This window comes from Oratosquilla oratoria, chromosome 31 (assembly GCF_046742065.1).
Source record: "Oratosquilla oratoria isolate Oo_2021 chromosome 31, ASM4674206v1, whole genome shotgun sequence".
NCBI classification, from domain to species: domain Eukaryota; kingdom Metazoa; phylum Arthropoda; class Malacostraca; order Stomatopoda; family Squillidae; genus Oratosquilla; species Oratosquilla oratoria.
Genome location: NC_134807.1, coordinates 35,425,163 through 35,437,662, shown reverse-complemented (window position 1 = coordinate 35,437,662; position 12,500 = coordinate 35,425,163). Strand labels below are relative to the sequence as shown.

The window sequence follows — 12,500 nt, the reverse complement described above, 5'->3', positions numbered from 1 at the left end:
CCATGTGTGTAGTTTGTCCAGTGTTTCCAGGTCAGTGTTGGACACAGGGATCCCCACCGTGCAGTCATCAACATATTTCCACCTGTGCGGTGTATCTACCAGGGCATCGTTGATGAGTATCAGTAAACACAGTGGCCCCATTCTTGTTCCCTGAGGTACCCCACAGGAGAGATACTGGACTGCAGAGACGTGTCCCTGATATCTGACAGCTTGACAGCGGTCCGTCAGGAAGTCAGACAGCCAAGCCACCAAGAACGTGGGGAGGCCTAGGTGGATGGCTTTGGTGATGATAGTGGTATGATCTACAAGATCGAAGGCTTTCTTGAAATCAATGAACACTACTGCAAGTGAAGTCTTGCGCTGCTCGAGATTTTTATAGATAAAGTCAAGGAAGCTGATAAGATAGTGAGTGGTGGAGGATGTTTTCACGTTACCAAACTGCTGGGTATCAATGAATTTGCTTACTTTGGAGTATGCCCACTCGAAGACAAAATCCTCACAAATAAGACTAGGGATGGGGAATTGGAAGATTTGGGGATGGGAATAATGAAGCCTGTCTTCCAATCTGTGGGACATTTGCTCTGCTTAAGTGAGGCGTTGATAATTGAACAGATTGGGATGGCAAGTTCGCGAGCAAATTCACGATCAAGTTTGACATGTGAGTCTACGGGTGTAAATACCATCTTTGGCTTGAGACTAGCGAGCTTCTTAAAATCCTGAGAAACATGAACCGTGGGTAGTGAAGGGGAGGGCAGGAAGGCAGGGAGGAGAGAAAGGTCAATGGCGGGCAGTGTTTGACAGATAAAGGCAAAATGATTATTTACTTGCTCAACCGCAACGATAGTGGGGAGTTGTGACAGGAGGGGGATTGTCCGATGCCTGCCTCATACCACACAGACTTTTGACCCTGCTAAACCACATGCTGTTGTTCTGCTGTAAGTGCTTGATCTTGTTGGGGTAGTACATCTTTTTGGCTCTTTTTATTTCCCTTATGATTTTGTTCCGGAGTTGTCTAAAAAGGTTTGTGGCAGTGTAAAAAGCTTTAGCACGTTGTTTAATCAGCCTCTTAATCCTGGGTGTAATCCAGGGGGCATCGTCTAAGTGCGTCTTCATTTGTTGCAAAGGGAAGTGTGTGTGTGTGTTTGTGTGTGTGTGTGTGTGTGTGTGTGTGTGTGTGTGTGTGTGTGTGTGTGTGTGTGTGTGTGTGTGTGTGTGTGTGTGTGTGTGTGTGTGTGTGTGTGTGTGTGTGTGTGTGTGTGTGTGTGTGTGTGTGTGTGCGTGTGTGTGTGTGTGTGTGTCTTCGTATGTATTCTTATCAGTCATTCTTACTTTACTTAAGCTTTGTGGTAGACTTCGAACCTGTGACAAAGGACATGATGTACACATTAGTGAAACACATCAACTGGACAATGGATCAGGTTATGCAGTTAACGGGGCCTTTCTTCCAACCGACCGTTGACTGGATACACAATCTTCTTTTCGACCTAGAGAGGTATGAAATCTTAGTATCCTTTGGTGCGACATATTCAAGTCCCTTTATTCGTCTAATTTCCACAACCGATATATTTCATGAGTCTCCCATAGTCTTGTTCGTGCACAAACGCTTTATTCTTTATTTAACAGACAATAATATTGGATCTTACTAATCATAGTTCCCGTTTTTTTTCCAGATATGGTAATGAAATAAAGTATAGTTTCGCAGGTTTCTTGGAACAAATCTACAACCTTCTAGGACAGGTCAGTAGGGCAACCTATATATGTATGAGAAAGCTTCTTTCTCCTTTTCAAGGAGGTACTCAGCCTAGGCATGCATCCACCCCACTCCCATCCATCACTCATCTACTTCTTCTTTATCTTAACTCCTCTTGGGTGAAGATTAATCCCTGTCCCCTACCCCCTGCCCGATCAGAAGTAATGCAGTAAAACACAGCCCATCCACAGTAGGTGCCCCATCGCTTCATTTATATGCCTAACCTACCTCTTCGTTCCTTCGTGCATAAAATGGGGAGACAGGGAGAGACTCCTTCGGGGCACGTCCATTTATATTCCATTCACAACCATTCTACTCTCATTCCTATCTCTTGTCTTCTCACTTTCCTGTTCAAGGTCCCCTGCTCAAGGTCCCCTGCAACTCATCCATCCATCCATCTTATTCTCGGTCTTCTTGAGTTCACTCCATCCACCTCTGCCTTCCAAACTCTTCATGCTGTTCTATCCTCGTTCATTCTTTACATGTGCCCAAACCATTCCAGTGCTATTTCATCATCCCTATATGCCATCTCTCTTTCCACCCTAGCCCTCCCCCTCACCTCCTCATTTCTTACTCTACCCATCCTCGAGGATGGCTAATAGGTGTAATTACATTTCCTATTGTTTTTTTGTTTTGTTTTTGTGAAATGAATATACAACTTATTGGGACAGATCACTTGATGATCTACAATTTTACAATATTTTTCTTTGAAATTTTCATTCTATTTCGATGACTATGGTCCGGTATCGTTCTCACCATTTTTTGCTTTGATTAGTGGCAGGTGATTCTGTTCAAGTTAGAAAACCAATATCAGGGTCTTAACCCATCAATGCCCCTCGAGTATGAACCATCAGCCTTGTCAAATTCTATGACAATAGCTAAGACAACACTTCTTAAATATGCCACCATATCCAAGAGATCAATTTCTTTTGTATTGACTCCGGGGTACAAATACTATGTTGTAAAATTATGTCGACAGTGCTGCATAATGGATTAGACATAACATAGGAATCTTCACATTTTTCATCATTTACATTGTACATGCTAATGTTTTGAGTAAAACAGTGCCTTTCATCACATTTGTACATCACCAACATTTGTAGACATAACATTGGATACTTCGCATTTTTCATTGATTACTTTGGAACTAGAATATTGATATAATAGTGTATGACATAATTCTTTTAAAATAGTCATGCTCGTCTGTTGTTGTTGTTGTTGTTGTTGTTGTTGTTGTTGTTGTTGTTGTTGTTGTTGCTGTTGTTGTTGTTGTTGTTTTTGTTGTTGCTGCTGCTGCTGTTGTTGTTGTTGTTGTCGTCGTCGTCGTTGTCGTCGTCGTCGTCGTCGTCGTCGTTGTTGTTGTTGTTGTTGTTGTTGTTGTTTGTTGCATTCTGCTTATACGTAATAGTATCAAAAACAAAATTACAAATAAACAACATTCATTGTTGACGAATTGACGAAAGTTTTATACATTCTTCTTACTCACTCCGGTGGTGGTCGGGCCACTTGCTGACCCCTCACCGCCAGCACCAAATGCCTCCAGACTCTACGGTCCTGTACCACTGTCATCCAATCCTGGACATCTGCTTCAGCCCTTTCCAGGTCCTCCCTCACGTTGTCCATCCATCTTCTGCGTGGTCTTCCTGGGAAATGTCTTCCTCCTACCATCCCATCCATCATCACTCTCATTGGTATTCTTTCTTGTTCCATTCTTGCAATGTGGCCGGCATACTGCAGTCGGCTTGACTTTATGATATTCATGATATTTATTTGGCCTGATGTTTCCCTTAGCTCTTCATTATGCCGCCTTCTCCATTCTTGGTCTAGTTCGTCGAATATTGGGCCCAAAATTTTCCTTAGTACCCTGTTCTCAAATACAAAAAGACTTTTTTTTCCATTTTCTTAGTCAGGCTCCAGACTTCGCATCCATATAATAGAATGGGTTTTATTATTGTATCATATATTCTTAATTTGGTCTTTGTTGATATGCTCCTTCTTCCCAGTGTATTTTGGAGGCTGTAATAACATCTGTTGGCTGAAGTAATTCTTGATTTTATTTCAGTGTCCATCAGGTTTTCGTCTGTTACGATTGATCCAAGATACTTAAAGTTTCTGCATACTTCATATCTCACACCATTGATGTCAATATGTTCTTCTCTGTTATTGTTTTTGGTTAGATGCATTAACTCTGTCTTCTTAGTATTCACCAGCAGTCCTACTCTGTTCGCAGTCTCTTGGAAATCTCCAAACATGTCTTTTATTCCATCTATGGTCCCATCTTTTAAGTCGACGTCGTCGGCATACGCCAACATATTCACTCTCCCAGACTCTTGGTGAATATTAAGACTGCACACGAGTACTGTATGTTAAGATATCAGCTTACTAGATGAGATGGATATTGTCTTATTGTAGCAGACCTTAGAATAATATTGCTGAGACTTCTAAGTTTCTGTGGTGGTATGGATTTTAGTTCTCGATCAAATGAGCCCAAAATTTTAATTTCACAATGATTTACAAACAGCTCTACCTTCTGAGACCTCAACTCCTATTGTTCAGATGAATGCCAACATAAAGGGAGCGTTCTGATTTATGGAATTTATCTACTGTATAATTCACCAGCAAAGGACACAATAACTAGTGTTTTGCATGGTTGATAATATAGATAATTGTAAAGTGAAGATTTATTTGCCAATCAATAGAAAATATCCTTTTTGCAGGTAACACTGAGGACAGACGCGGTGTGGCAGTTCGTGAGGGCGGACGAATTCGTTTCGTACTTCTCAAGGACAACACATTTGCAAGAATTTTTTGAATACCCTTACATATTCATATTGGGTAAGTATGTGCACGTAGGTCTCTCATCAAATGATAAAGATAAACCTCCCTGGGAAGTATCCATGCACGCGTCTACCGATTCACTGATATCTTAGTTTCTGTTCTCATGTTCCGCTGGCCGAGCGGGTTAGAGCGTCGCTACTTGCAGTGGAAATCGAGGTGGCGACAGTACGAGCCCTGCCACCAGCGAGTTGGATCAAGGGCATGGTTCATTAAATTCCATGCTACAAAGTGTTCTGTAAAGGGCACCGTCCTAGCCTCCTGATACGGGGAATTCGTGACGATAAACCGAATCATAATATTTCGTTTGTTTGAAACCAAAATTCAAATATTTCAAAGTGTTGGTAGTTATTTATAGGGTAAGAAGCTCCCGCCAAAAGGCGCTTAGGTGTGACCGAAGTCGTCACCTTTGCCCTATGTGATCGGGGTACGCAGGTGTCATCCTTAACGGTTGAACTCAAACACAAGACTGCGCGGAGTAGCATGCAGGGCAAATGGCAGACACCGATTTGACCTCAGACTCGTGGCATGCGAGACAAAAACACACACACACACATACACACACACACACATATGCACCTACACATGCACACACAAGTATATGCGGAGAATGTGTTTTTCATACTGTGTTCCTTTATAAATGACGTTAGTGCCATCTATGACGAACTGCCACGTACTGTCTACTTCTATACAGATTTAAAGGTGGACACCCGTTTGTTAACGGAAGATTGTGTATACAAGTAATCATACATATTGTGTTAGAAAAATTATGTTCAATCAATATGATATTTTTCCATACCCGAAATTTTTCCAAAGAGCAACTCCCAGCTCCTCTCGGTGTTTCTGCGTTTAATTATATAATAATGTATGTTAATGAAAATGACCATGCCTTTGTCCCAAAGTCATGGCTTGCTCTTGATTTTTATTAAAGTGAGGGAGAGTTGTGCAGTGTCGTCAGCCTCACTCACTCGTCCCCACCTATCTTGATCCACTGGCAAGACGGAGTTGATAAAACCATCGAGACTCCAGTGATGATAAATAACATCCTGCAGAAATATGATTTCAATCTTCCAAAGTTATATATTTCTCTAGATGATTTTAATAGCAGTGTCTCTTCATAGTATCTCTCTTAGAGAGTTAACTAAATATTGAGATCTACCTGGTCGCCGACTTTGACTACATTTGTTCTTTGACAGAGGGGACTAGGGAGATGATGACATCTTTCAAAAACTCACAGATCAGGGATTTCTTCCTCCAACCTTGGAACACTGACCTCGGATCTGCCGCAAAGGTGAGGCTTTGCCCTGTTGTTTGTGTTCACATTCCTTCTGTGGCCACTACAAGAGAAGAGTGGAGATGGATTCCTCATTCACCACGTCTCATCTTTTAGGAGTCCTGTTCTAGTGGCTATTCATTGTCAATGATATGCCAGTATTTTCATCTCTGGCAACTATAGTTTCTCCTGTACTTACAGTATTGATCAGATACCATAGAATATTTCTGTGGTCACTGGTAAGTATTAAATAAAAATATTATAAGTGAATGTCTATTGCACAAAACTCTTATGGACCAAGAAAATATAAAGATGGCACATCGCTGATGGTAAAGTGTTTACGCCAGGGAGCGCTTAACTACAACCAAGACCTTTCCCCACCACGTATCTGTCCACCCAGGGCAAATCACAATCACTATAGTCAGTGCGCTCCAGTGAGTCCGTTCTTTTCTTTTTTACTTCTTTATATAATAAAGGAAGATGTATAATACAATAAGTATTAGCTTTTAGGGTTACAAGGACAATTTGAATAAATGCCATGACACATGGCAACAGCGCTTTTTCCTTCCCATGTTGCCACGCCGAGGTGCCACAGGTGAGACTAGTGGGATGAGTGATAGGTAATCGTTGTTATAATTTCAAGTGATACTCATTGTACTAGACAGATTCCTTTGCTGTATACAGAATATAAAACCAACCATGTAAAATAATACATAGATGGGAAGTAAAAGCGAGGCATGTACTATGGTTAATTTGGCACGACGTATACTACACCTTAAACGGACTCCTTGGAGCACACAGATTATAGCATTCGTCGGGGTTCAACCTAGGCTTCGCTGTTCATGTCAGACAGGAACACCATACTGATAAGGTTGCATAGAAAATATATGGTTTTCATCACACCCATGTTTGACCGATGTTTTTCCTTCTCTCTCTCTCTCTCTCTCTCTCTCTCTCTCTCTCTCTCTCTCTCTCTCTCTCTCTCTCTCTCTCTCTCTCTCTCTCTCTCTCTCTCTCTCTCTCTCTCTCTCTCTCTCTCTCTCTCTCTCTCTCTCTCTCTCTCTCTCTCTCTCTCTCTCTCTCTCTCTCTCTCTCTCTCTCTCTCTCTCTCTCTCTCTCTCTCTCTCTCTCTCTCTCTCTCTCTCTCTCTCTCTCTCTCTCTCTCTCTCTCTCTCTCTCTCTCTCTCTCTCTCTCTCTCTCTCTCTCTCTCTCTCTCTCTCTCTCTCTCTCTCTCTCTCTCTCTCTCTCTCTCTCTCTCTCTCTCTCTCTCTCTCTCTCTCTCTCTCTCTCTCTCTCTCTCTCTCTCTCTCTCTCTCTCTCTCTCTCTCTCTCTCTCTCTCTCTCTCTCTCTCTCTCTCTCTCTCTCTCTTTTCTTTTATTCTTATTTTTATTTTTCATTTCTTGAAACATGCTTTTTTGTTACGTGTGTACAAAGCATTCCTACTGTTACTCAACGTACATTTTCTAAATTGACAGGTAAATAACATGATATGCAAATTATAAACTGGCTTGGAATTTTGTACTGCACTTGGTAAATGCTCAAAGACAAAGTAGTGGATTGGAAAATCAAAAATTGTTTTTAGATGAAGAAATGAACTCTGGAAACAATTAATGCAAAAATCAGAATCGTTTATTATATTATCATCATAACTACCAGAAAAGTATTCATTTTAACATGTCCACACTGCGAAATCAAGGCTTATTTCGCGTGCAGGACTGATTCACTTTTGCAATTATCTGTCCACAAAGACACATTTAACAATGAGTGGAATTTCGTATCAGGAGTTATGCTGTCCTAACACTCACATCTTACCTGCCACTCCACACTACTACTCTACCCTTTATCAGTCATTTCACGTGACATCTACTCAGTCCAGATGCATCATTCCTTTTGATGCTACTTAGGTCACCTCTTTTATAATAGTCTTATCATTCTTCTCACCTATCAGTCATTCTCCAAGCATCTCCCACCGTCACAACTAAACCCTTCATGCATACCTATGCATCTAATATCTGAAATACTCTACCACTCTTTTCACAGCCTTCTCTTCCATTAACAACTCTCCATATTACTCTCTCCTCCCTAAAGAAGCCTCTATTTTTTAACTCCTTAAAAAACAAAACAAAAAAAAATCCTCTCTTCTTGGCTTCTCACCTTGTGGTTCGCTTTATTCAGCCCTGATATTGATGGCGTTATCGGAGGCGTGTAAGTCTCATATTCTCCTTATAGCGATTATGTACCTGTTGCGGGGGTGGTGGGGGTCGACGGAGAGAGAAGGAAAGTGGGTTAGTGAGAGTTCTCGTCCTTTAATTGGATGGGTTAGATCTGAACTGATTTTATATGTACAGATACAAAAAGGGGGTATAGATAGTTTGAAGCAGGGTGGGGGGTGGAGGGGAGGAGTTAGGTGAAAGGGGAAGATTAGAAAATGAAGGAAGTTGAGTGTTACAGAGAGGGGCAGACCCAGCTGCATGGTTTCTTTGCTGGATTGGTTAGTGGAAAGTTTTGTGGTTATTTAGGGGGTGAAGTAGGATTTGGTAATATTATTATTATTATTGTTAATATGCATGTTTTGTATTTTGCCTTTATATATGTTTTGAATTTCTAAGGGTTTAGTGATTTATCCACTTGCATAGGGGGAAGGGAGTTACTCTGTTTTCACATACATATTTTTATTATATCAAGTGCGATTTATATGGACCAACTCTGGGAGTTTGTGATGTTATTTACTTTTTTCATTATTATTATATTGGTCGGGGACTTGTACAGTCACTTTGTACCATCGTACGCTCAGTCGCTAGCGTTTTGGCTTCGTGATTATGATCGTACAGGTCAGGGTTCGAATCCCTCGGCAGATCTTCAAAAGTTAAAATTTTTACATGTGGCCCGAAGCCGTATATATATATATATATATATATATATATATATATATATATATATATATATATATATATATATACAGTATACAATATATATATATATATATATATATTATGTGTGTGTGTGTGTGTGTGTGTGTGTGTGTGTGTGTGTGTGTGTGTGTGTGTGTGTGTGTGTGTGTGTGTGTGTGTGTGTGTGTGTGTGTGTGTGTGTGTGTGTGTGTGTGTGTTTACACATATATATACATATATATACATATATATGTATATATATATAAATATGTATATGTGTGTGTGTGTGTATGTTTGTGTGTGTGTGTGTGTGTGTGTGTGTGTGTGTGTGTGTGTGTGTGTGTGTGTGTGTGTGTGTGTGTGTGTGTGTGTGTGTGTGTGTGTGTGTGTGTGTGTGTGTGTGTGTGTGTGTGTGTGTGTGTGTGTGTGTGTGTGTGTGTGTGTGTGTGTGTGTGTGTGTGTGTAACGTGTGGACAAGCCCCCGCAGTGCATAATTATCGCTACTTGCATTGGGTTGTGTCAACGCTGGATCAAGCTTATTGGACAGGTATGCGCGTCAGATCGCGTCCTTTCTGGTGCAAGCCGCGTGGTTCGCACAATCCCTACACTTCTTTCCAATTTCTAGGAGTAGTTGCTATCTACCCAACAGTTATGAGCATAGGGTAGAGTTGATCTTCATAAGAATTAAAAATCATAAGAGTGCCTGCTGTCAACGATCCTCTGAAATCTTGTTTCGTGTTTCTTTGTCTCCCAGTGGCAAGAATGGAGTCAATTGGTGCTGGACAACATTTTGGTCATGCTGGAAGCCGTGCCAAAGTTGCGAGGTCACCCAGTATTGGATTACATTAGTGCTGTATCGGGCAGCACCATCAACAGAGTGAGTAACACGATTTCTTATTCCTTCTTGCAGCAGTAAGTTACCGGGATAATTTTCCAATCTGGGTTTTCTAGTGTATTCCTTTTTGTTCTACAACTATCTACAAGTTAGGATCAAAGGTGATCATTAATTGGTTAATATCCAGTATAAACTTCTTTTCAGTATTCAGTCTAGAATGGTACAGTTAACTTTCACTGAACGAAAATAACTACAGTATGTTGTGCTGTGTAGTGTATGCCAGTAGGCTAACTGGATGATGCCAGAGGACCTGACATAATCTTTGGATTACCACGTACGATTATTTCAAACTTATTTCTTTGCAGAACCATATAAATCAATTTGTCTCTCAGACATAAATCAAGTTGCCTTACGGAGTAAATGAAAGTTCTGTGCAAGAGACTGTAATAAAATTCAGTAATACAACAAGCCAATACGATCATAACGAAACTGAGTCCAAATAAAGAGCAATGAGTGAAGGAAACATCGCGTTGGAGCTTGTTCACGTTAATTTTGAAAAAAAAAATATAGAACAATTCGACCATTAAAATAAAGCCGTAAGTCATAAGACACAATGAAAACGTTGAAAAGGTGGATTCTCATCTCGGAAAAAAATGTAGTGTTTGCAAAGGAAAAAAGAACATGAAACCCGTATGTCAAGATAGGCTTCAACTATAAATTGCCAATACTTAAAGATACAAACTGCATTTCACTATTATAAATCGGACACAATCCATGAAAATACCACATCATTGGATCGAAATGTGCCTTACCATGGAAAATAGCAACCGCTCTAAAAGAAAGCAAATTGAATTATTTTTGTTTCAAGAAATGTGAAAAATCCGTACTAGATGAGAACTTTGATGAAATAAACAACATTTAATACCCTCCCAAGCTGGACGTAGAATCACTTTAGAAACTTTCTGTATCTTAGTTTGCAGTGAAGAGGGTGAATGAGAAAAAAAAGAACAAGAGAAGAAAAAAGGAGAATTCAAACAGAAGATGTGGATAATCATAGATACTTCGCATGATGAGGGATCCTTGAATGTCAGGTGCCTACAGACTGGCTGAAGCACTGATCATAAATTCATTGATGTTGAAGGGCAAAATGTGTTTGCACGTTAAGTCCCTTACTTTTTTCAGCAGAATTTTATGTCTCGCATGAATACCATTTTTCTCGATCTTATGGATTCACACTGCTTAGAAATTTAGTTTTCATTTCTGCTAATCCTCATTTAGACTCGAAGTTTAGATACTCGTACAAACTATGTCCTATAAGAATGTATTTTTTTTTCAGGATGAAAAGGTTATAAGCAACATGGGGTTTTCAATATCCTTAATCAGAAATATATACAGTGGATTAATTTGTACATGTATTCCTTCATTTTACTGCATAACTTGTTATTAGATTCCTTTGTCTTGAATTTGGGAATAGAAATATATTTATCAAAGCTAAATTTTTGCTGCAGCTGGCAGAGTTATGGATGGACACGGAAGCTGAGCGCGAGACTTCCTTGCAGATGCTAGCCGACTTGGTCAGTTTCTTCGACAACTTGTTCGATCAAGAAACCTCTGGATTAACATTAGACGAGGGGTGAGTATTGAAACAAATAGATTTATTCAATTTGTCCATTCAATATGTATCTCAACAACCCTGTAACTATCATGATTTTCCTCAATCAGGATCTTCGCCCCCGAGAAGGGTATCCTCCTGAATTATGTTCAATACCTGCCCGTGCCTTGGGTCAGCTTCACCCAGCCACCGGACTGGAGCAGCCTAGAAAACATTGTCAGTTCTAGGAGTGAGGAACGTATAAGAAGAATGCTTGACTTAACGCTGCAGGAAATGGAAGGGGGCTGGATCGCCGTTGGGAGTTCTGGATCCTGGGTTCCTCCCTTCATCGCCACTGCGTCTATTATAGGACAGCAGGTGACCACCTTCGACCAGCGCCACTTTGAGTTCTTGGGAACATGCTCGTACCTCTTGACAAGGGATTTCCATGAGAAGAGCTTCGATGTGATCGGGCATTATCAAAGTGACCAGGGAGTCGTCAGCCTCGAGTCCGTTGCACTTAGGACACCAGGAAAGTTGATGAGACTCACCGTTGATGGCCGTCTTTTTGTCAACGATAACGAAACGGAGATTCCATATGACTCAGAAGGCATCCACATGGTTAAGCGAACCAGCGCTGGTGTGCATATGGCCTACGACAAGGCCGTGCTCGTGTCATGTTGGCCTGCGACAAGGGGATGCAGTGTGACGGTGAGCGGAAAATTCTTTGGGAGGTTAGCAGGACTATTGGGCAATTTCAATAACGAACCGAGTGATGACCTGCAAGGACCAGGACTAACGGACACCTACAGCATCAGGCACTTCTCTTCTCTATGGGCAGTCAACGACAAGCCCTGCTACTCGGCAAACTATGCCATTCAGGTAGTAACGGCGAATGTGTGTGTGTGTCTGTGTGTGTGGGGGGGTGTATGTGTGTGTGTGCGTGTGTGTGGGGGTGAGAGAGAGACAGAGAGAGAGAGAGAGAGAGAGAGAGAGAGAGAGAGAGAGAGAGAGAGAGAGAGAGAGAGAGAGAGAGAGAGAGAGAGAGAGGGAGGGAGGGAGATAGAGAGAGAGAGAGAGAAAGAGAGAGACAGAGAGAGACAGAGACACAGAGAGCATGCTTCGTGTTTTTGTATCAAGTCTGTTGCTGTTGTTGTTTTTATATTAGTTTTCATAAATGGGTAAATCTCTTAAAATAAAGCACCCACTGCCATTCATTTTTTTTTTTTTTCAGAATCCATTCGAAGATGGTTCTGCAGATGAAAACTGCCACAAGATCTTCCTTTCTAAGTTCAGTCCTCTGAAAGAATGCTTCTCCTCTGT

General features: G+C 41.0%; 1 protein-coding gene across 1 annotated transcript in view; it reads left to right on the top strand.

Moving 5' to 3' along the window:
• Nucleotides 1-12,500, top strand: part of LOC143041517 (uncharacterized) — a 134,086-nt gene that overhangs the window by 116,376 nt on the left and 5,210 nt on the right. The window contains exons 30-37 of the mRNA XM_076213483.1: nt 1,340-1,492; nt 1,671-1,737; nt 4,468-4,585; nt 5,782-5,876; nt 9,506-9,628; nt 11,095-11,219; nt 11,309-12,059; nt 12,412-12,500. The exon at nt 12,412-12,500 is cut by the window's right edge and continues 152 nt beyond it. Of these exons, the coding sequence (XP_076069598.1) occupies nt 1,340-1,492; nt 1,671-1,737; nt 4,468-4,585; nt 5,782-5,876; nt 9,506-9,628; nt 11,095-11,219; nt 11,309-12,059; nt 12,412-12,500 (1,521 nt within the window). The remainder of the gene's footprint in view (nt 1-1,339; nt 1,493-1,670; nt 1,738-4,467; nt 4,586-5,781; nt 5,877-9,505; nt 9,629-11,094; nt 11,220-11,308; nt 12,060-12,411) is intronic.